Source organism: Leptinotarsa decemlineata, unplaced genomic scaffold (genome assembly GCF_025532065.1).
Source record: "Leptinotarsa decemlineata unplaced genomic scaffold, Ldec_3_MD MMD2_tig00026354_RagTag_RagTag, whole genome shotgun sequence".
Classification (NCBI taxonomy): Eukaryota; Metazoa; Arthropoda; class Insecta; order Coleoptera; family Chrysomelidae; genus Leptinotarsa; species Leptinotarsa decemlineata.
The window spans coordinates 23,559,807-23,585,907 of NW_027412702.1; the positions used below are offsets into that span (position 1 = coordinate 23,559,807).

Consider the following 26,101-nt stretch of genomic DNA (forward strand, 5'->3'; position numbering starts at 1 on the left):
AATGCATTTATAGATGTATATGCTAGGCAGAGTCAGGATTGAGTTCTGATTGAAGCATGTTCTGCATGAGTCTCTTGGACCTAAACCAAATATCAGCCTAATAATTCTCTTTTGGGATATGAAAATTCTATGAGCGTGTGATGTGTTGCCCCATAATATTATATTATATACGTTTAGGAGTTGCATGTTATCCAGTGCAGTTTTAAGCTGTAGAATTGCATAATACCCACTACTAATTTTTTTTATATAAAGTTAATATTGTTTTCCCAGCTCATATTTGCATTCAAATAAGACCCCAAAAATTTTGTAGACTCTGATATTTTTATCAATTCATTATTGAGTATCACATGTAAAGTATCAATTCTTGTAACTTACCTCACATAGAACTGCATGCAAACTGTTTTTTTGGGATTGATGATTAGACCATTTCGATTACACCATCTACTCCATGGATATGGTATTGAGTTTGATTTGCAGTTCCTCAGGATTCCTTGCGTCAACAGCAATTGTTATGTCACTTGCATATAGGATGGTATGTTGCACACTTAGATAAATCATTAATAAATAACAAAAACATTAGCGGACCCAGAATGGATCCCTGAGGAACTCCAAGATCTGTGTTGTATATACGAGATTTCTCTTTTTCTATTTCTACATACAATCTTCTATACTGTAAGTATGACAGTAACCACTTCAAAATAGTGCCCCTAAAACCCAATGAATATAACTTGCTTTTAATGATTGTAAGATTGATGGTATCGAATGCTTTGCTCAAATCGAAAAAAACTGCTCCAACATATTTCCTATCATCAAGAGAATCATGAATATATTTAAAAAACATATTTGATGCACTCTCTGTCGATCTGCCTGGAAAAAAACCGTGCTGATTTTTTGAGACGATGTCAAATTTTATAAGAAAAGTTAACATTTGATTGTAAACACATCTCTCAATGATTTTGCTCATAACCGAGGGAACTGTGATCGGTCGATTATTCTGAATGTTGGTGGGATTATCTTTTTTATAAATAGGGATACATCTTCCTATTCTGAGGGAGTCTGGGAATTCGCCTTGAGTTACTGACAAATTGATTATATGCGACAGAGGTTTGGCTATATGTACAACGATTGTTTTTATCAATTTAGTAGATATAGAGTCACTTCCTATGCTGCTTGTATTTTTAAGAGACCTTATGACATCAATGACATTTTCTGGAGATACAGGTGTGAAATAAAAAGTCTTATCTACATACATTGTAGTGTAATTACCAAAACTAACTTCACCAAAATGAGAGAGAACTACTTTTTTTGCTTCCCAGGTTGTAATTATTTATCGAAGATTTGGTTATCCCATGAAATGAAAACAAATATTTTTTGGTTTGCTATCAAAATTGTTTTTCCAATAAAAAGTCATACTCCAACAATATTTTCATTCTGTGTTTGTTTTTGCATCTGTTTACTTCAAATTGGGAAAAGGAAATATTAAGAGCAGATAGTTGTTGATTCACAGATGGATCAAAAACATCTTCTGGTGCAGGTGTTTTAAGTCTCAGACCCAGGACAGAGATATCTACCATGCTAGGAACTTATGAGACTGTATTTCAAGCGGAATTATGTGATTTATGTGAGGAGAGATTGGATAAATCAAACCTCACACACAAGTCATACTTCCAGGCCATACTGGCCTAGAAGGCAATAAAGCTGCTGACTCCCTTGCAAAGAAGGGTGCTGCAAGCAGCTTCATCGGATCATAACCTGTCATTGCCAGCGCTTTATAGGCTTTGCAGAACAGAGATTGAACACCTGGATGGCAAGAAGATTTATGGACTTCTGGCAGAATCTTCCAGGATTGTTCCACTCCAAGGCGTTTATTCACCCTTCACCAAACAGTTGTTGGACTACACCAGGGATGAACTACGATGCCTAACAGGTCACTGTCATGCAGAGACTTGGACTGTCGGAAGACAGTCTCTGTTTGAAAAATGACGAAACAGCAGAGCATAAACTTTGTGCCTGCCCCGCTGGGGTCCGAATCAGGTTCTCAGAGTTCGGCAGAGCCGTACTCTCACCATCTGACCTGAAAGACCACTCACCATACAAACTAACCGGCTGCGTTAAGACGATGGGTTCATTTGGCCGACTGTGAATAAGTGTGAGACACAATAAACCCTTGCGGGTTGCGGGGAAGGGTCGAATAGACCCACTCATTTTGGACCTAACCTAACCTACTTCAAATTATTTGTTATCTGAAAGATAACATATATATTTCATAAGAGAGCTGAAAAACATATCTGGTCATTCACTTGACGAATGAACATCAGTTGTTATTATGATTTTCGTTTGCCTAATTCACATATTTTCAAAATCAAATATCTTTGGAGAATAGAGGTAGTATTTATGAAAAGCATCAATTGTCACTTAAATGTTCAATTTTGAGCATAGAGAATACTTCACAAAATAGAGACTCGGGAACTTTGTGATATGATATTGCCCAAATTCGAAAAGAAAACGACAACTCCATATCTTTCCCATAAAACAATGATTTAGTATTTTGTATTGGTTAAAGTATCAAGACCATCAGCAGCAAATTTGTTCTATAGCGTTTCTGAAAAATGTTTCATATCTGCTGATTTCGAGATTAAAAGAATAATTTTGGTTTTTCCAGTACATCTCACCAATGCACTTGTGGTGTTCCCTGTATTCATACCAACATACCATCAACTAGTGATGCAACAACAGTAACTTGATTAAATTGTTATTCGTGACTCTCAAATAGCCACAATTTATCCAAGGTTTTTTCTTCAATTCCGGAATAGCGCCTAGCACGATTCTTGAGCAACAGTTGAAAAACCGTTGATCACAAATTAAATACTGAAAATATCAGTGAGGGTCAGAGGTGGCTTGAGATCATTGCAAATGATTGCCATCACAAGTCGTTGTAATGACAAGAAATGTATTCTTTACATCACTTTGTGGTGGTAAAATAACCTAAACCATACCTTACCATACCTTAAATATTACATATTTCATTCGATTACTTAGTTATTATAGTCAAGACAAAAAGGCGGATAACACCTGATTGTATCCGAAATAAGCTTCGGTGAAGAAGATTACTAGATGGTGATTGAAACAGTGCTGCTCTGATTGCTTTGTTTTTTAGGTTCTGGGTTCATCAGGTTGCTTTGCAGTAGAAGCATTAGCGAAAGACGTAGAACGAAACTTGTTGGGCGATTAATATCCAAGCTTGGCTCCGCAAGAGTTTTTTGAAGCCTCGTTTATTGTTAAAATTCATGGGTTGGATATTTTTTGACCAACATAGATAGTGTTCATGTAATTAGTCTCAAACTGATATGAATCATCAGACATTGGTGTAACCCTCGTGAAAGGAGATATGTATGCGAAGGAAAATGATGGAATTTCTGATTTAATTTGTTGGGTTAATACAAAAAAAATAAGTTAGAATTAGAACCTCTAACGCAAATGAATGAATCTTAGTGAATTGAACACTTTTTCCACAAAAAAGTTCAAGGCCTGTCACCGTGTGTGGTATGAAGGTTTGTTGGTCAAACTTCGATGCTATGGCTTCTTCTGAATTTTACTGTTACTCAAATGATGGGCTGAGTAGAACTGAATGTATGAGTTGTTCCAGAAACTACTTGTACACCTCAACAAGAATGTGTTAACCCAAAAGTAAGTCAGAAGGTATGTTGGTCAGACTGAGCGAGCTTTTCAACACGGCTAAGGAGGCCGTGTAGCACATGTGATGTTTTATGCTAATGATGTCTAGTGTAGGTATTCTAATATCTTATTAAAATGGCTTGAAATTATCGAGACGGGTACAGGAAATAGCATCTGAGCTTCTGGAAGCTTTCAAAAGTCGAAAATAGCAATGTACAGTATCACAATTATAAACAGCAGCAGAGCTTTCACGTCAAGAAACCAGTATCCAAAATATTAAGTATTCGTCTGAGTAAGTAGATACGATGGTATTTGCCTTTTGCCTTTCCAAAGAGGCCATCTATAGGATAGAGCATATTGTGAACACATATTGGGGACACACAATGAATGACTCTCCTACAGGGAGTGTCTGTAAAAGATTCGAAATTTTTTAACAAAGCAGGAAATGCCACAGAATAATTACAGAACTACTCACTGGACCCCTCAACAAACTAGGGCTGTCTGACGGAAGACCTTGACTGCAAGAAATTCAGATAATCTATCAAATTAATTCCAGAAGAATGTGACAAACGTCCATCGATGAGGAACTCTACTTGTTTGTATAGGTTGTTGTTGATGTTGTATGTACAATATTGTTGAAATAGAGTCCTGAAACGATGGAAGGAAAAACGCGGCCAGCAAAACATGGAACAAGTATTCTCCAGTCAAGTATTCACTAGAGACAGTGTCAACAGGTTGACGGAAAATATTTGTACTTATTTCCCAACAGATAGATATAAATAAACTGAAGGTACGTACACGGTGGATCCGGAATGGACGTGTACAGCCCATATAAGTTCAGATATTCCCAAAGTTAGGGCTATGAGCTCAGTCGCTAATTGTCGACCACCTCTTATTAAATTCAACCGCTACCGTCAAAATATGCAGACTGTGACGATCAGGATGGGACTGGTTTCTCAGCGGTATTTTGCAGAACACCTCCCCAATAAATTGAACTGCATCCATTCATTTTTTCTTCCAGAAAAAAATAATCGCTTTCAAAAAAACACAATCCTTTATAACTGCCTTCGTTGTATGCTTCGCGAGTGTTGTTGTATATGCGTTGATAAAATGCCTACGTTCCACCCCCACTTCATTGAACCAGAAAATGATTTTCCGATCTTTCTAACGTCTGCATGGAACATCTCTCTCTCTCTCTCTCTCACTGCCTTTAGATGGCCGTTGGAGTCTAATATTTTGGAGTCGCCTCCTCTTCGGAAGGCCTGTCGGTTTTTCCGTTCATATACATGGTTATCTAAACCACCCCGGCCTGGATACCGTCGTGAATGAAGAGGGCCCTCACTTCATATTTGATACGTTCACTTTACACATGTAGGTTTCTTCAAAGATGGACATCCACTACACAAAAAGGAGCCTCGTGATAGCACATGGCACCCACATACCTTCTTTGTGTGGACGGTCGTTATCGGCACATCCGTACATTAACATTGCCATCACGGAACTTTACATGGAACATCAAATATTCATACAATATTAGGAAATGTCTAACTTCATGGTCACTGATGAACTTGTACAAGTGTATTGATGATTCGTACGTCGAAAAAGTGTATCATATTTGATGTGCCTGAAAAATGTTTTAGCAGGATACAACAAATTGGAAACTGAGACAAACTTACAAAGGAAGGAAGAAAGCAATACGATTAAGGATCAAAATGAACTCTTCACAAAGATATGTAAAATACATAAGGGCGACTTCAAATACATACTGGAAGACGAAGCACTCCCGAAACTTTACTTTCTCATTAATGTACGAAGGCTGTTTTTCGGGTTTTCAGGCCGTGGTCTGCAGGTATCTATGCCTAGACATAAAAACCTGCAAACCATGGCTGTGAAAGTTTACATTCTTCGATTTTACATTAATATTCAATTACACGGATTTATCACAAACCGTCCTATATGGATATTACTATACATTACGATTCTACCCATCCTTACCAACACAAAGTAGCAGCTTATAATAACACTGGGTTTAAAGCCGAATCAATAAACAAAAAACTTCCCAAGAAAGTCTACGCAAAAGCGATTCAAGACGTTTTTCCTATTGATAAGGTAGATAATCAAAATTATAGAGCTTTAACGTATTTTGGATAGTCAACGGGAAAAGTGGCTTCATTTTTGAGGAAACTAGATATTATAATTGCATATAGAACAAGTAATACGTTGGGAAAGTTAGTTAAAAATAATAAAGACAGAACATTCAAATTCGAGAAATCAGGAGTATATAAATTAAAGTGTGAAACGTGCCCTGAGGTATACATTAGTCAAACGAGCAGAACATTTAGGAATCGAATCCAGGAACATCATACGAGCTATGTAAATAAGAAAACAAATTCAACATATTCAAATCATCTTCTAGAAGAAAATCATATATTTGACGAAGAGTTCGAAATTTTGCACATAGAAACTAAAGGTTTGAAACTGAATCATTTGGAATCGATGGAAATTAACAAACTCAAAAATTCAAACATTCTATGAATGTTATTTTTCTCAAAAACCGAGATAGAATTATTATTGATGTAGATGTGAGGTAATACGCTTCAGGTGATCATAATTGAACAGGTTACCTTAAGTAGAGGTTTAGGTAATTTTTTGGAGGTAATATCAATTATGGTTACCTGTGGTATTCAAATCACTTGAAAAGCTACTGTGCTAGCGAAACATGCGATATATTTTTCTAATAAAAATTGTGGATATCAAATCGTGAGGTGTAGTTTTTGAAATTACTATGGATCTTCATCAAGTAACGGCTGAATCAATCAGAAAAAAATACTTCCAAAACAACTAGTGTCATATGAACATTGAGTATGGAAAAATCACGTTTTTTTATCCAGTGTGTACTACATGCAAAAAAAAAATGATAGAACAAATTCACTGTTATATAATCATCATAACTCCATTTGTCTCTACAATTTTGTGATTTCCTGAAAGAGATTACTTACGTCGTAATTCTTAGCTATCATCGAGTTCATTCATAACAGGATAGGATAAAATTATATAATTGATCTACCTAGACGATAAGCGTGCTGACTTCGTGAACTTCGACATTATACCCACCCGTAGGTCATAGGTACCAACACCCATATTTCCACATAGAAAGTCAACTATAATTTCGAAATAATACATGGCTTATTCACGTCCCATGTTTGGAAAGTCTCCCAGTCTTTTATCAACGATCTAAACGGCAGTAATTGGATTGGATCAGTGAATGATATTCCGCAAATTCTTTTAAAGATTATTCACCAAAATGAAAAGCGTATACTATGGCCAACAAATGCCTGTCAGGTCCAATTTTTGCCTCCGTTTGCGAAAAATATGAAAGGCGCCATTTGATTCACAACAGCTTTTGATGATCATTTTTGAAGAAAAATTAAGACCGCTTGCAAAAATTGCAACAAAGTTTTGTTTTTCGCAATTCAGAAAGAGGAAACAATTATCAATTATCAATATATCAAAAACTATTTGACATTCTCCTAATTTAAAGAAAGATTCAGAAAGAGAAGGAAATTTACCAAATAAAAGTTTCAACTCCTGGAACTGTAGGACCAATATTTATAATGTTCCCAGAAGGTTGAAAATATTTTCTAAAACGGTTACTCCGTCTTGCGCAATACACGCCAACTGTTGACCTTTGATGAAAAAATATTATTTCAACTTATTGAAAATCAAAATTGAGAATCGACAAAATCGAAGCAGGTACTGCATAAATGATCGAACATTTTTTATCATAATTGCGTTAGTTAATTAACATTTTTTTTAGTTTGACAGGAACATTGCAAGTGCGAGATTTTTTTGGAGCTATTTTTGAAACGTTTCAGAATAGATTACCCTTGGAAAAATGAAAAAAAAAATTGTTATCAACAATTTATTCTGTTCAAAAATTGAAAAGCTACATTAATTATTGAAAATTTCTTTTTTCAATAATACTGTTGGTCCGTTTGAAGATTTTGACCATGTTTCGTGGTGTATTTCATCAGTTCGGACTTCCATTGTCTAATATAATAAAAATTGATTTGAAAACCCTGGGAAAAAATTAAAAAAATTAAAAAGGTTAACCGAAAATATTAATTTTATTGAAAAAAAACCTGAAATTACAAAGAAATAACATACAAGCAAAACCAAACAGATAAAAAAAAAGAAAAAATTTAAATATTCATACAAGCTGGAAAATAAAAATTAAAAAATATCATTAAGAAAAAATGAAAAATTAAAATTAAAAATTAAAAAGATTTCAAACCAAGTTATGTCACGACGTTTCGATTGTCAGTATCCACAATCGTCTTCGGGTGATAATGCTTTAATTTTTATTTCACATTTATTTCTCAGATTTTTAACAGATTTTTTGTTGATAATATTTTTTAATTTTTATTTTTCAGCTTTTATTATTATTTTAATTTTTTGTAATTTTAGTTTTTTGTTTAATAAAATTAATATTTTTGGGTACCCTTTTTAATTTTTTTAATTTTTTTCAGGGTTTTCAAATCAATTTATATTATATTAAACAATGGAAGTCCGAACTGATGAAATATACTATTTGTCCGTTTTTAAATGAGGAGACGCTATTTGAGAATAAATTTTTGATATAAAATTTTTTTTTCTCTTTCTACGTAATGTAACAAAAACGACCATGTATTATTTCTTGAAAAAAAATCATTGATATTTTATCGAATTTTAAAATTTTGTTCTCCCTTATTGCATCCTTCTCAACTGGTTTCGTATATTTGAACTTATTTTACCTCAAAAACTAATTGAGTTTAATGAAAGAATTCAGGGCTCATATATTCACTATTAATTAAAGAACAAATTCAGTCTAAAATTCAAACTCTTACCCAATTCTTTATTCCATTTGTAGCATTCGTTTACAAAAAAAATCGGGAATTCAATTTTTATGTTTGAATATCTTATACACCATAATTATTATGATTATATCACCCATATAAATTTTTGAAAAAATATATTGAGCGGGTCTTGTACAAGCCAGGGTACCCATTTTAAGGCGTATTTTCAACCCTGTGGTGAAATTATAAATATTGGCCCTACAGTTTCAGGAGTTGAAACTTTTATTTGGTAAATTACCTTCTCTTCCTGAATCTTTCTTTAAATTAGGAGAATGTCAAATAGTTTTTGATATATTTGCAAAAAACCAAACCTCATTTTATTACTTCTGCAATTTTCACAAGCGGCACTTGAATTTTTTCAAAAATCATCTACACGCTATTCTGAATTGAATGATAACTTGGATATACTTTTCGGAGGCGGAGAAGAAAGTTTGATCTGAAAAGCAATTGTTGACCAGAGTATAATTCATGATCTGCGACAAAATTGGCCGATATTTGGTGAAAATCTATAACGTATCCAAAAAACACTTGGAAATGTTATATATTTTTACTAAACAGTTTCACAAAATCGCAACCGTAGCTTTCCGAAGCGTTTTCGTACTGGCAGCATACTTGAACCAAATGAAAGCACATAGAGGAACTATTTTTTTCAATATAGCACGACTTAAGTAGAAATTTTCAGCTGATATCTTCAAATTGCCTACACATTTTTCCAAATTCCAGATACTCTTCACTTATCATCAATTTTTTTACGGATTTGTCGTTTCGAAGTGAAATTCATTTTGGAGTTTTTCTAAAATTTGTTACGATTTTTGATGTATGATAATTCACGTAAAAATGTCATTTTCAAGCTAGTAGGGATGAAGTACCATACGTTTCGTCTACAACTGCGGCAGACATCAGAGGTATATACGTTGACTGCCAGGACGAGAGTTATATCATGAAGTCTCAGCAACGACAGTTTTCATTCGATTACGGTCTACTAGCCCGGATTTTTTCCTCTTTATTGGTGATTCCACCCATGAAAGCCGGTGTTTTTATAGTATCATATAGTATCAAGCTTCTACGGGCGTGTTCATACTATAGTTAGATTATACACGCCTGAAAAAGCTATTGTATAGCGAAACACGTGTTGCGTTCTTGTAAAACTGTTTACTGAAAATCTCATAATGAAATGTTCTTGAATACGTTATGAATTTTCATCAAGTACCGGCCGATTCCATCACATGTCTCTAAATGTTCAGAGAGTTTTTTTCAATGACAAAAAACAAGTACTACAGTGAAGTTCCAGGTGTATTGAGTTGAACCTAAAAACGATGAGCAGCTACAGTCCGTCTCGTATTTCTGATAAGAACCGCTCTTGGTGGTATCGAATGTACCAAGTCACTTGAACACCTCCCGTGAAAATATCTATAAAACAAAGACAAACCTCTAACCTTTTTTCGATGTTCCAGGCTATCAAGGTTGCACGTGATGTTCACGTCTTCAAGCAGGCGGATGGCTCTTTTCTGGATGAAATCCAGCATCTTCAGGGTATGTTTGGGGCAGAGCTCCATACAAGAGAACAATACTGCAAAGAAAGTGTGATCTGAGCTTTATAAAGCATCAAAAGTTGCCGAGGTGTGTACAGTTTTCTGGTTCGGGACAGTGTTCCAGGCTTTTGAGAAGCAGCCTTCGCAAATCCAGCGACATGCTTGTGCCAAGACATATTGGTGTCCATTTTAACCCTCAACAAACTTATCGAAGCAGAAAGCGGAAGTGTCTGACCAGAAATTATTCTATCTGGTTCGGAGGCATTTATCTTCTTGGAGAAACCCGATGCCTGGATTTTTGTGGCATTGAATTGAACCTGGTTACTTTCACCCCAATTCAAAATCACTTCTAGATCCTCATTAAGATATGCAACCTCCTGCTGCCGGTGAAGATGTGCCCCCGTAGCCGATGTTCTATAATCCAAATGGAATGATGAAACAAGTGTGCTATCGTCAGCAAAGCAATATTTTCGATTCTTGTTTTTTTTTCAATAAGTCGTTGATATATAATAAAAAGAGGGTTGGTGACAATCCTTGAGGAACACCAGCGTTGATGGTGAAAGTATAATCCAGATATAATCCGACAAGCAATACCATCGAAATTTGACCAGCAAACCCTCATGCCACACAAGGTCAAAGGCCTTAGAAATATCAAAAAATATCAAAAAGTTCACCATAATATTATAACACCGATGCAAATTTATAGGCTGAAGTTTTGTTCCCAAAACTATTGTTTATCAATAATTTATGTTGTTCAAACGATTTTGAGGAATATCAACGGAAATAGATTTATATGATGAGTAAAAATTAGAAATTTTACTCAAAATGTAGTTGAACTCTATGAACAAATAAAATTCTATTCATCGATCTATCTTTTACCTTTTGTAAATCACCGGCTACAAAAATCGCATCATCTTTTTTATTTTCTCTGTATCTTCCTGATAATTTTTCCTGGCGTTAATTACTTTGAGCTTATGAATTTTCCATTTTTTACATACATCTCAGTTAGCAGAATTTTCTATATCAGCTTCATGAGACGTGACTTTTTTAAGTATTTCAAACCCCAGCATTCTTCATTTCCCATATTGGCAAAGGATATATTCAGATCATTTGTTACAATTTTTCTGTATAATTCGTGAGAAAAGTTTGTATTTAGATATTTTATTATGAAAGAGTATGAACGCCTTCTTCCATCTTTTTCAGGAGCTATCAATCTCGGATCTGTGTTACGTATATAACAAACTGTTTTTGTTGCGTTCAGGTTTTGGACAATTTCTTGAAGTACCCTCGTTAACAATATGTCTAGCATGTTCGTCCATGAGGAAATAGGACAAATCAGGATAATAGACAGGATATAAAAGCTACTCATGTCTTACAATGCACGATTACCTGAATGCCGCCATTTTAATCAAACATGGCGGACGTAAAAAACATTGTTATGCATTTTTCAAACATAGACGATGTGTGCGTTGCCATATGTGTAAAAAAGTAAATAAATACTGCTAACGGAATCACCATCTAGATCCACGCCTCCCATTTCATCAAAAACACGCAAAGAATTGATGGGTTCCATTCAATAAATAGTTAATTTTCTTTTTTAAGAGCCTGCAACAAAAGTTTATTTCTAAAAATGTCTTTCCTATTCATTTATTTTCTTTGAAATTCCATTTAGTAACAGGGAATTCAGAACCTAAACATAAATTCACAGTCTACCAAATTCAGATTCGAAATAGAAACATTTAAAAGTTTGAACCGCTCTGTATTCGAATTGCAGAAGCAATCCCGACCTTATGTTATGGAGCAACCGATAACAAAACATAAGCTTCTGTAATGATAGTCTTGTCTAGAATGGTAATGCCATTTTTTCCGACACGAAAAAAATGGATGAGACCTTGAGAACAGTAAAGTAGTGAAGGAATGAATATTTTCAGTATAAATACCGTTGGATGGGGAGGTGCCCCCCAGTAGTACAACTTTAGTGTAAAGTGAATCAACAGCGAATTATGGCTTTCATTCTTGTAAGTAACGATACGGGTTTGAATGATTGTGGTTATAGAAACTGATTTTTTGGAAGTGGTTTGAAAGATAAATTTGAATATTCCCCGAAATATATTTTTGTAAATGAAAATTTGGTTTTTGGGTTGATTTTTTTCTCCTGACTCTACTATCTACGCTGTGTAGAACTGAAATTTCAATATTCTTCCAACGGTCAAGATTGGATTTTCAGTGTGACATCAAAAAAATCGAGAAATCTGAAATGAAAATAGCTGGTTTTCAGAACTTTTACCGTTTTTTAACTGTGAAGACTGAACACGATGGGGCAAAAGGTGTCTATAAAAATGTTTCACAAAACAAATTGGATGGAGTAAACATTTCATAATTATTCAAATTTCTATAGAATTTGTAATAAAACACAATCAGGCAGTTCAAGGTGAACTATCAAACATTTCAAAAATAAGGAATCATCATTACATATACATACATACAAATCTAAAGAAATGAACTTCAAATGTTCAAGCCAGTCTCGAATATACAGTAAATTGAATGGACTGATGCCTATCGGTCCATGACAACTACTTCCCTGGCTAATACCACCGACGGCGTTGTATTATATCCGACAGGCCTCAGTGCAGGAATCTTCATGCAGGAAATTTTCTGTGAAGATTCCTGCACTGACGCCTGTCGAAAATATTCCAACGCCGTTCGTGGTATTAGCCAGAGGAGTAGTGGTTTTCTGATAGGCGTCAGTCCATTCAACCTACTGTGTAGGTATATTTAATAATAATAATATGCTTTATTGCTCAAAGAACATTAGGTCTTATTGACAAAGCTGCAAGTTTTCATCAGACAAACCAAGATCCTAATATGTTATTCTCACTGCAAAAAACCCTGAAGCTAGCTTTTTATTGAGGGTTACAATGTGATTGGCGAATTTGAGTTTATTGTCAATTATTACCCCCAAAAATTCAGTACTAGATCTGTTTTCAATTATCCTGTCCGCGTCCTGTATTGGTAAAGGAATGATGTTGATGAAGCAGCGGAATAATATTAAATTTGTTTTGGAAACATTAAAAGACAGCAGATCAGAGTCGCACCACTTTTTTATTTTTTTATATCTGCACTTATATTCTCGTGTAGATTACATAAAGTTTTATCACGCCAGAATATTATGGTATCATCAGCAAGTAGGGCGAATTTTCCTTTTATATCGATGGATGCTAAATAGTTTATGTATAGCAGGAAAAGTATCGGTCCCAGTATTGAACCTTGTGGTACGCCATTTTTTATTTCGCCTTCTGCTGAAAATGATGAGGTTTTCACAATCTGACTTCTTTCTGTGAGATAATTTTTGAACCACTTGCGAGTAATTCCATGGATGCCATAGTGATATAGTTTTTTCGGCAGTATTCCATGATCTACACAGTCAAAGGCTTTAGAAAAGTCACAGAAGACTGCTACTGATGACTCTTTTTTATTAATATTTCCATAAACGTTCCATAAACGTCATCATGGGTGTTCTTTTTTGATTGAAAGCCGAACTGGTTGTTGCTTATGACACTAGTATTATTTAAAAAAATTGTCAATCTTAATTTAACCATCTTGCCTAGAGTGGGAATGAGACATATAGGACGGACGTTTTAAGGATCACCATTTTTGGAAACTCCACACATTCGACGATGATTCTGAAACAGAATCGAACGGTCATGAAGAGAAGAAAAAACAGGATGAATCTCATAGCCAGGAAGACGTGAGACATCTGAGGAAGTAGTCTCGAAGATGGGTGACAATTCTCTTCCTGTTCCGGTGATTCTAATTACCTAGAGAGTTTTATATCTATAATACAATGTCCGTTTCTAAGAAAACAAATTCAGTAATGGTGATCTATTTGAATCCAGTAAAATGTTTGCATTTTTGAGGTAATTGATTTTCATTGCTTTCTAATGATTAGGCTTTGAACCTCCATTTGCTATGTGTAAAATTTCAAAATCTCCGTTGAAGATATGATTTTCTTCTAAAATATGAATTGAAGATGTTGAACTTACTTGTTTTCTCATTCACATAGTTCATATGATGTCCTTGGATGCGATTCCTGAATGTTCTGCTAGTTCGACCAATATATATCTTAGGACAAGTTGCACAAGTTTATTTATATACTCCTGATTCCTCGAATTTGGATGGTTTGTTTTTATTACTTTCAACTGACGTTCAACTGTTCTATATGCAATTTTAATATCTTGTTTATTCAAAAATTAAGTCACCTTTTCTGTTAACTTATTCAAAAAACACTTCATTGTGAGATTTAAACCAAACCAATGGCTTCTTCTTTACTAACTATATTCTACATTTTCAATGATTTATATATCTAATTTTACAATCTGAAGTACCTTTATTTCAAGTACCTGAGTTTTACCTGGGTTTGCAATGAATTAAATTACCTTAGCTTATGTCCCAGTTTTCTTATTTGAAAAAATATTTAGTAACTTGGAGTCAACAAATTCTGATTCATCATTCAGTAAATCACCCGAATTCTTGAATCTATTGGTTTCTAAACATTCTAGAAGATTGAGTTTCAAACTTTTTTCTTCTAAATGTAACAGGTCGTATTAATTATTGAACGTATGTCCTTCTGCTAAAAGGTGGTTTGCAAATGTGGAGTTGGTCTTTATATTTTCAAAACTACTTCTATGCTCTTCAATTCTTTGGGAAAATGTTCTTCCTGTTTGGCCAATATACAGTTTTGGGCAAGAGCCACAACTCAGCTTATATACTCCTGATCTATCCGCTACTGAAGTTTTGTCTTTATCGTTTTCAATAAATTTGCTTAGACCATTATTCGTTCTATCTATAAGCTACGTTTACGCATTTTTTTTTAAAAACGAACAATATTATTGGTGAGCCCACCCAAATATGACATTGAGAAGCTTCTTTTGATTGCATTTTTTCCAATCAGTTGATTCAATTCTATTTTCTAGTAGACAAAATTTGCGCTATTACACTTGCTTGTTAGCGGACTTTCACTGAAAATATATCGATCCTGAATTCTCTTGATAGATATTTGTAAAGAGAAGCTAATGATGTATTTTTACATAAATCAGATACTTTTATTTCAACTCGTCATGAAAGCGTCTATGAACTGAATATGAATATAATATATTTTGATGATATAATAAATAATAGCTGAAATGAAAGTGGGGATATAGAACATCCTCAGTTACGTTCTGAAGTTGATTGCATGTATTCGTAACTTGATCTATCACATCCATTTGTTAGCAATATCAACGCTAATGTTGCCACTAATCATTGTTGATATTTGCAGCGGTTGTCGTGAGATGAACGTGAGAAATAAAGGACTCTTTTGATATATCACGATTTTATAGTTGAAGTCGCATAAATTTCAGCGAGAATCTCTATTTACGTTTCTTTGTTTTCAGAAGGATTACGGAAACTTGCCAAGTTGATCTGTCATTTGTCATTCGTGGAAAACACAATCCAAGGAATTTCGAATCTTGTTCACATTCATTTTATTTCATAGATATTGAATCATATACCTTAATCATTCGTGAAATTACTATTTCGATTTCAATTTGAATTACTATGAGATTTTTTTGAACATGGCTTTTACTCAATAGCATTCGGTAATTTTTCAAAAGTTTATTGTCTAATGATAAAAGCATAATAATGACTGTCAGAAAAGAGAAGACTTACTCACGTGACTTCATCGAAAAAATATTCAATCCAGTCCATATCTAGAAACCATAAAAATTAAATATATGGATGTAACCTCCCAAGATGAGATAGTAATGGATTCTCAGAAAGTCGTCAACGAATTGAATCGAACCTAGAAAATATCATCTCGCCTCCTCCGCTTGAATGTTATCAAAAAGTTCAATTATGAATTTTCAGTATAGCCGTTACAGGTATACTGATTTCAGTCCACTCCCCTAGATGAATTTCCTTCAAAATTTCCCTTAGATATCGACAAAATCATGAAATCTTCTGTCAAAGAAATGCTAGCTTCACCTTCATACATTCCTGATAGAATGCTTTATCATTGAACGAAAAACAGATGTTCAGAAAATTGAATCAGTCATTCAAAATGAAAACCTTACTGTCATCAAGAAAGACCCAACGAAAAATAGTCAAAATGAACTGAAAAATTTTCTCTCAGACACTAAAATCATTTTCACGGACTCAGAGAACCCCTCTTGCCCTAAACTATATGGCCTGATGAAAACACATAAAGAGGATAACCCCACAAGACCGGTAGTTGCTATTTCACTAGTTCGAACTTCCATTGTCTACTATATAAAATTATTTGAAATGCGTGAAACGACTAAAAAAGACGAATTAAAAATGAATAGCTGAAAATAACAATTATATTAAGCAAAAAATCTGAAAATACTTCAAAAAAATCTGAAAATACTGTGGTGATGGATACCGTTTCCTACGAACAGAAGATCGAAGAGGTTCTTCAGAAGGGTCGATACATAAAGATCATACGGGACCCTACTGCATCAATTGAAAGGAAGCTGTACCAGATTTTGAAAAAACACCAAGTCTATTTTTCGGACAATGAAAGGTCATCACTAACACCGCACCACAGTAAGCCCCTGCACTTGTATGGACTACCCAAAATCCACAAGAAGGACGTTCCGCTTAGACCGATCATCAGCTCCAGAGATTCGGCTACTCAAAACTTGTCTAAATTTTTACTTCCCATAATACAACCATTACAAGAAAAAACATCGTCTTTTGTGAATAATTCAAGGCATTTTGTCGAACTACTAGGGTTAATTGAAGTCACACAGGAAGATCAACTAATTAGTTTCGACGTGAAAAGCCCTTACACCAACGTTCCAGTTGAAGAAGCACTCCAAATCATACAGAGAAAGCTATCCGGAGACGGAAACCTGAAAGAGAGAACGACTCTACCTATAGAAATGATTATGGAATTACTAGGATGCTGTGTACGAAATTGTTACTTCCAACTGAAGGACGAATTCTTTACACAAGATGAGGGACTGCCAATGGGATAGCCACTTTCACCAGTCATAGCCAACATATATATGGAGTGGTTTGAAACTCTGGCCATTGAAGAGGCCTACAAGAAACCTCGAGTCTGGTTGAGATATGTTGACGACACCTTCATAATATGGAACCATGGGAATACTGAACTAGACGCCTTCCTGAAACACATCAACAGCGGAGAAGGAAATCCACAACCAATTGCTATTCTTAGACGTTTTGGTGAAGAGGACCGAAACTAAGCGGGAAACATCTCTATACCGAAAACCCACTCATACGGGACAGTATCTGAACCACGACTCCAACCAACATCAATCAACTAAAAGAGGAATCATCAAGACCCTATTAGACCGTGCTTTTGGGCTCTGTAATACGAAGGAAATTATCGAGAAGGAACTAGACATCATTAAAAATGATCTTCAATGGAATGGCTACTCCAAAGCGATGGTAGAAAAGACTTTGGCTAAAAGACAGTATGAGCCTCGCAAGGAAGAGAAGCCGTCACAACCGCTACTTGCACTTCCCTATATCAAAGGATTATCGGCAAAGATAAGAAGAATTGGTTCCAAGCACAACATCAGAATCTGCTTCAGATCCAGTAACACTATCCGTAGCCGCCTCACGAAAGCCAGGTCACCAAACGCGGACTGCGATTCCAAGAATTGCATTTACCGGATATCCTGTGAGTGCGGAAAATCCTATATTGGTGAAACTAAGAGGCCATTGAATGTTCGCATTGCCGAGCACAAGAAACACACACAGCGAGGGGAAAACAGCAATAGTATACCATGTTTGGACCCATCAACACAACATCGAGTGGTCCCAAACTGAGATCTTACACAGAGAGGGACATTGGTTTAGGAGAAAATTCAAGGAAGCCGCATACATGTTGTCCAACAACGTATTCAGCCAGCGTAGAAATACGCAACATATGGGAACCCATCATCAAGCAAAAAATGGCCAACTCCCGCCAAACGATCATCTCCCACAGAACCAGTGATGTGGAAAATGGAAAGCAGGGATAAGTGAAAGTACTCGAACGGCCTATAAATGTTCATCTCTTGGAGGAATCAGTCCAGTCATCACCCGAAGACGATTGTAGATACTAACAATCGGAACGTCGTGAACTAACGTGGCTTGGAATCTCTCAATTTTTTGTTTTTATTTATTTTTTGTTCTATTTTTAATTGTATTTTATTTCACTATTATTTCATTTCTGATTTTTTTGCTTAATATAATTGTTATTTTCAGCTATTCATTTTTAATTCGTCTTTTTTAGTTGTTTCAGGGATTTCAAATCATTTTATATAGTAGACAATGGAAGTGAGAACTAGTGAAATTTATCATGAAACATTGTCAATCACCTTCAAACAAACCGGTAGGTTCGTATATAAATAGTCCGGTAAGAGAACTAGGAATACGTCTTGTCAAGTTGTTCAAAATATTATCAATTTCGTCTCACCTCACAGCATTAAAAATTCACTGAATTTAGTAGAAAACATACGGAACCAAACCACGCCACATAATTCAATTTTAGTTTCATTCGATGTATGTTGTGCAACATACGAGTGTAAGCCCCTCATTTTAGATATATTAGATCAAGCCAAAGTAGACCATATCACTTCCTTTGAAGTTTGAACAGCTTTCGATGTGTACCTACAGTTCAACAACAAATTTAATAAACAGGATTTAGGTGTACCAATGGACTCGCCCCTTAGTCCAGCAGACATAATTATGAACAACTTGTAGACTATAGTAAATTCCGACCTGGTTAAAAACATATTCATTTTTGGTACAGATATGTAGACGATATTCTCGCCTGTTTCAGAGGTACTACACGACAGCTGAACCAATTTATGACATTCATGAATAATCTCAATAGCAACATTCAGTTCACACTCGAAACAGAGATAGAGAAACAGATACATTTCTCATCAGAATGAGTTAGTTCAATGTTTTCAGATAAGCTAGCTATACAGACCTTACCATCCCAAGCGATTCTTTCCTTCCAGACAGTCATAAATTAGCAGCCTACAATTCAATGTTGCACAGAGCATTCTCACTGCCTTTGTCTGCTAACAATCTAGCTAGGAAAATTGATATATTTACACAGATAGGTCATAATAATGGTTTCGAAGCAGATAATATCCAGAAGTTAGTCAGAAAACAAAGCCGTAAATTCACTTACAGATTAATATACCCTCAGGTCAAACAACCAGAAATCAAGAAATGGGTAACTCTAACATAATTTGGAAAAAGAACGGAGATAATTCCGGGTTTCTTCAGAAAAAACAATGTGGAAGTTGAATTCAGACCACATGCCAGGCTATCTGATTTCCTTTTCAATGCCAAAGATAAGGTGGACAAGTTGGAAAAATCTGGAGTTTATAAGTGTCCGGAGTGTGACAGTGTTTATGTGGGACAATGTGGTCGAAATTTCCAAAAACGGTATGCAGAACATGATACGGAAATTTTCCACTATGCAATCCTTGGAAATTCACAAGCATAAACATTGCGGGTGCAACCTGTTAAATGATGAAATCAATTTGGTTTACTCACCGGTTTACTCTTATTCAAAAGTGAAAGGAATAGGTCTCTTAAGAGCATCATGGAAAGTATTTCTTCAAAGCTCCAATATAATTAAGAAACTTAGATCTCAACAGAATGTGCTACTAGACATAATAAGATCCTTCGGAGATGAAGCTAACATATGTTTGAAAAAACTGAATATAGTTAACGACAGTAACAAATGAACCTATTCTATTTTCAATGCTGGTCAATGTTTTCTACTTTCTCATTGTATGTTACTTGAATTTAGATATTTTTCAGTTCAACACTATCTATTACTATAATTTTTTGATTTTCTAGTTATCTGTGATCGCAGCCAGTATTGCTGCAACTTCTGCTGGTTACGCAGGGGCAGGATATGCAGGAGCCGGTTATGCAGGTGCTGGTTACGTTGGACCTGGATTCGCTCCAGGCTATGGAGGAGCTGCATATGCAGGCCCGACATATGCAGCAGCAGGCCTGGGACATGCTGGTGCAGCAGCAGGCCTGGGACATGCTGGTGCAGCAGCAGGTTTGGGACATGCTGGTGTGGCAGCAATAGCAGGAGGTCCAGTTCCAGTGGCAGTTGGAGATGGAAGCGAAATTGACTTTTATGTACGTTATTCCATGGAATGCGTTTCCCCACTGAATATTTAGTTTTGTACTTACAAATACGAGTTCTGGTCATTGTTTTTTTCTGATGAAAATTTCATCTGTGGTTGAAAACTCAAATCCTGTGAAAAAAATTGAAAAAAAACTTGTGCACCATGAACTATAGGTACAATGAAAGACGGAGAGACTATGACAGAGCGTCTCTGGTCCACTTCCCAGGATCAGAAATCCCAATTTCAACACCAGAGTCATGTACAAATTAAAAAAAAGGTCTCCAAAAAAGAGCCCAGGAAGTATTGGCAGCTGGCGAAGGAAGTGGTAGATTTGATTGAGGCTAAATGGGATGTTGAATCATTTCAAAGGTATCTCCAGAATCACTCATCCAGTAATGCTGCAGAAACGACTGGAACCTCAACTACAAAAACTGTATATACTTTTGGGAGCAAGTTTGGCTTCGAAACATGTTTTTATGATTGAGGCTGCCTCCTTTCCAAACCCCGGGAATCGTACAAAATTTGGCAAAGACTTTGAGATCGATCAGTCCATTAAAACATTGGAGAAACTATTTGATAGGCATATTATGGACGTATGACTTATCAAAAGATTACTCCATCGGGACCAATATGCGTGCAGATCAGATATGTCAACTAAAATGTTTCTATATCGACAGAGTATGTTGAAAAAAGTAAAAAGTAATATTTCAGATATTTATGGCGCATTCGATAGTATGTCATCCAGGTTTTCAAGAATATGTACTCATAAACAATGATCCAGGTATCGTGGAGGAGAACCAATCACCATATAAGCTGCATGCTCACAGAAAGGTTGACATACAGGATTAAATAAGGGAAACAATAATGACTGATGGGAGTTGCCTTAGGGGGTTTGTGTTACTAGTGTTATGAAATATTGTGATGGATGACTTACTATGTTTTCAGACTATATTGGAAATAGAGTACCCAACTATGCTTTTGAATTCTAGACCAGGGCAATGATCCATGCAGCGAGCCCAATCAATCATTCACAAGGAGGGGCAATGTAAAGAAAACATTCATCCAGAGGACATGCTTGAAGAAACACCTGTCTATGTGCTAGACACGAAACCTCTGCTCCACATACGAGTATTGAACCAGCTTCGGTGCGGTACCCAATCAGGAATATGATGAATAAAAAAATGGAGCAGTCGTTGGTTCAGAATATTCAAAGGGCTTCTCCTTGGACACTGTCTATTCCACCTGACTGAAATAAGGCTTCAAAACAGAAACCTGAACTACAACCAATGTGATTCGACATATTTTGGGCATATGTGAGACATTCCAAAAGACTTGAGAGGAATGAAGTCCCTAGCAATAAAAAATAAACAACCAAAGATGAATCGAGGTCCCCGATTTCTTTTGTCATGATAGACACAATACAATATTCTGAAATGAATATTTTATTCAAATGTGATCAACTCTTTCGTCATGTTAACACTATAGTATAATTATAATGTACTCACTGAAAGACCTTCTTCACATTTAGATATAACTCATTTTTCAGGCCCATCCAAAGTACACCTACAACTACGGAGTAGCAGACGGACTCACTGGAGACCAAAAAAGCCAACACGAGGTTCGTGATGGTGGTGTGGTCAAGGGTTCCTACTCCGTTGTGGAACCAGATGGCTCAGTTCGAGTGGTTGATTATGCTGCTGATGATGTTAACGGATTCAATGCCGTTGTCAAAAAAATAGGACCCTCAGTACATGCCGCTCCAGTTCGTCCTGTAGCGATTGGACATGGAGGGGGCTATGGAGGTCACGGAGGATATGGTGGACATTATTAGAATAGGACAAGGATTACTTTGAAAATGTAATTTTATATGAATATATGGTGAAGACAAAAGTTGTAGGAGCGTATACTGATTATCTCTCTAGTTTATATTTTCTTTGTCTCAGATACATTAACTTATTACTTCCGATGTCTTGTGTCTTCAAGTGACTCTTCAAATTCCTTCTTTGAATTATGCTGATTATTTCAAATCTTGAATATTTAGTTATGATGTCAGGCTGTATTGTACTGATGGCATACCTGTATTATAAAACAAATAGTAGGTATATAGATACATTTCCAGAAAATATATCTCAGAGAATAATGTGTTACCTAACAAAGCTTGTTATCACAAGTCCTGTTAGGTAAAAAAATATCATTATTATCAAATATTGTAACAAAATCTCTATCACTTTCAAGGGCATAATAAATATTTGTTTTCTGTGGATGAGTGTTATTGTCAAAACCGCTCTTTCGTTTTATTCTTCTTTCATGAACCTTTTCAACTGAAATGTTTTTTATCTGAATCATAATATCAAGTAAACTCTATTTAGTGCAATGCTTCGCTATATTTTTCTTGCGACAATAAATATACTATCAGGTTCTGATTCTATATACTTTTATATATATTTTACCTCATGTATTTAGTTTAATTCCCATACGCTACTGCAAAAGTAAGATTAAGACAGAAACGTCAGTGAGATCTGAGATTTTAGTGACTACTATTTTGGAATTATAGTATAATTCATTGAGAACCAATGGACCAAAGTTGAGTATTCGAAATTAGATGCCAGCGCCATTGTGGCGAAAGTGCAAAATACAGATGTCTACATTGAATCTAACTTATAGTTCAATTATATCTTGAAACCAGTGGGTTTTGAGTCTCCTATTTCAAATAGTTCAACTATATTATTGTTTTTTCTCGGTGAACAGTCTAGACAAGAGATTTGTGTATACGAGTATATTTAATGCAAATACTTCTTTCGTATGTTGTTTATCAACATATACTTCTTGGTGTCTTACTTGACTTGCATTAATATTTTTATACTAGATAATAATTTTTGTTGATAATTTGGCTGTATTGGTTGGTAAAATTGGTTTAATGAGTTTAAGGTGAGTGAGTTTAGAGTAATGCGTAATTCAGATTTGCCTGAAGTGAATCCTTTTTGTTGAAATGGCAGAATTAATAAAGACAATTCCCCTAACTTTCAATATATTTACCTAGGACTTTTGTTTATCTAGAATCTAGACAGTCTTTCAATCATTAAATAGTTTCTACATTAACTATAACTTGAGGTTATCGTGAAAAACCATAACTCACATTGAGGGACAACTCGATTCCGAATCGGCCAAATTCATTTGAATCCAGAAGAAATGATAAACGACAAATCATCACGAATTGACTTGAAGAATTAATATCATAACAGTGTCAAAAATACAAATATATTTATGACTACCAAGATAAACAAAGTACCTACTTGTCTCTAGTTCACAACTTCGACACCAGAAGGCATATCCGCTTATTTTGTATTCCATAACCTTTTCAACAAAATGGTATTTATTCCACATAGTATTTTTGTACATACTCAAAAAAACATCTGTTGAAAAAAAATCTGGTGAAAACGTGGCATGTTATTTTTGGTCTGATTCGAAGCACAAATAAAGACCAGGGTTCAATTTCTTGTAAATCTGTAGAACAGTCCCATATGTTGAGAACTTTCATGGTAACACTGTCTATTCAATGGAGGATGAATCATTCTAGAATAGTATAGTTTGAAATTGACTCGTTTCAGAATGAAATTATGAAATATGTATTATTTTTTTGGGGTCATCGGCATCGACTGCATTGGTCATTAGCCTTGTGTTCTGAGTAGGCGATATTAATAACTCCACGAGCCACCCTGGGAGCATCATGGCTTTTCGCAGTCCGTCAGCTATGTTACGTTACAGAATCATACCAATTTCAACTAGAAAAATTCTCCTGAGAAAAAAATATGTATTATTCTTAATATTTGTGGTCACACATGTCCTAACTGATAGAAGAATAATACATGTAAGACAATACTCATGAAATTTTTGAATCAAAAGTTGGATACCAAAATGAATGATCAAGTTTATTCCTTTATCAAGTGCCAATCATTCTATCTACAAACCCAAATATTACCTAATAATGGTAACCAAAAATACCGAGTTAGGTGTGAAGACATTGAAACTAATTTGTAAAAACATACTGTTGAAGGTTACTGACATAATTCCCACAACAATGAATGAATTGCTACATTTCTTCCATAACGACTTATTTCTGTTTATGAACTGTTCGCATTGTCTGTGACGTTCATTGATACAAACATTATGACAAATTTTGTTGAAAATAACTACTGGAATTTACAGAGTTTCATTCAATTCATTATGCCATATTGTAACAACAATGCTTTTTTTTCGTAACGTCGCAATGCATAGAGAGCAAGATGATTGGAAAAATCACACCAATAGTTTAAAATAGTTTTGGCTGTGACTTGATGACTCAACAATGAGAATGGGTTACATTTGGAAATGAAAGACTTTTGTCAGGAATAACGTTGTTGTTGTTATTGTTGTTGTGAATAAAATCCTTTCAATTGTCCTCTTTTACTAGAGGATACATGTGCTTTACGGTTTTAATGAAACATTGCGTAATTGAGCAACAAAAAACGACAAATATTCCTAGAGAAATATTTCTAAACCTAAAACATGAACAAAATAACCGAGATCTATATCTTAAACATTTTGTTGTCACTATTTTTGTTTCTTTGAGGACAGAACACAAGCACTACAGGAAAATCCTTAAGGCGCTCTCAGAGCGGTGCCTGTACGAAAGTAGCGATTCACATTGGATTTGATTCGCTGAAGATTAAATCCATTTGGGAAAACGTCCTTAGAAAGTTTATTCCACATAAACGCAGTTCTCCAGATGAAAGAGTTCTCAAACAGTGAAGTTTGAGGTGTACTGAGTTGAACCTCAAAACGATGAGCAGCCACATTACGTCGTGTATTTCTGATATATACCTCTCTCGGTGTAATCAAATGTGTCAAGTCACTTGAACTCCTCCCGTGAAAGTATCTATAGAAGAGAGACAAATCTCCAACCTTTCTTCGATGTTCCAGGCTATCAAGATTGCACATGATGTCCGCGACCCCAATCAGGCGGATGGCTCTTTTCCAGATCAAATCCAGCAACTTCAGGGCATGTTTGGGGGCAGAGCTCCATACATGAGAACAATACTCCAAAGAAAGTCTAATCTGAGCTTTATAAAGCATCAAAAGTTGCTGAGGTGTGTACAGTCTTCTGGTTAGGAACAGTGTTCCAACCTTTTGAGAAGAAGCCTTTGTAGTTCAACGATATGTTGTGCCAAGACATATTGATGTCCATTTTAACCCCCAACAAACTTATCGAAGCAGAAAGCGGAATTGTCTGACCTGCCATTATTATATCTGAATAATTTTTTTCGAGATCAATTGCCCTAACACCAAACTGATATTTTTGCACTCGGCGCGCGTTTCGCCAACAAAGTTAACATACTCAGGAGAAAAAAATTGAGGATCAAGATAGAAGTGTCAGGACAGGGTGATATGTGAATTATAAATTAATCGGACGCAACGTTAACATATAATAAAATTTATTAACAACACCAACAAAAACGAACAAACAGAAAATAGTGAAACCTCGTAGCGAGGAGAATAAAAATTAGGATTCGCCCGACCGAAACCCCAGAACAAAATAAATCAATCCCTCGGTTTTCAAATGTTTCTCAAGTCCCTCTCAAAAATAATCGCCAGTGACAATATGGTCGGGGTCATAAATATATTCACAGAAGATTAACCACTTGGACATAAAAAAATCTTACCCAAGTGGCATCTGTCATTCTAAAATATCCATGTGTTTTTCGGCAATAAACTTCGGTTCGAGAGAAGAGAATATTTCAATGATTTGCCAAGAAAAAAAATAAACATACGGAGTGAAAATAAA

General features: G+C 35.3%; 1 protein-coding gene across 1 annotated transcript; it reads left to right on the forward strand.

The window, feature by feature from the left end:
- Window positions 1–11,963: 11,963 nt before the first annotated feature.
- Window positions 11,964–22,541, forward strand: LOC111502246 (uncharacterized). The gene is made up of 3 exons (XM_023156261.2): window positions 11,964–12,120; window positions 19,997–20,290; window positions 21,827–22,541. Exons 1-3 carry the CDS (start codon window positions 12,106–12,108, stop codon window positions 22,109–22,111), a joined length of 594 nt encoding a protein of 197 aa, XP_023012029.2. The 5' UTR covers window positions 11,964–12,105; the 3' UTR covers window positions 22,112–22,541.
- Window positions 22,542–26,101: the final 3,560 nt, after the last annotated feature.

Excerpts from the sequence above, each read along its gene's own strand:
- LOC111502246 (XM_023156261.2), top strand. Across the intron at positions 20,291-21,826 it reads GAAGCGAAATTGACTTTTAT|GCCCATCCAAAGTACACCTA; the intron begins GTACGTTATTCC and ends CTCATTTTTCAG.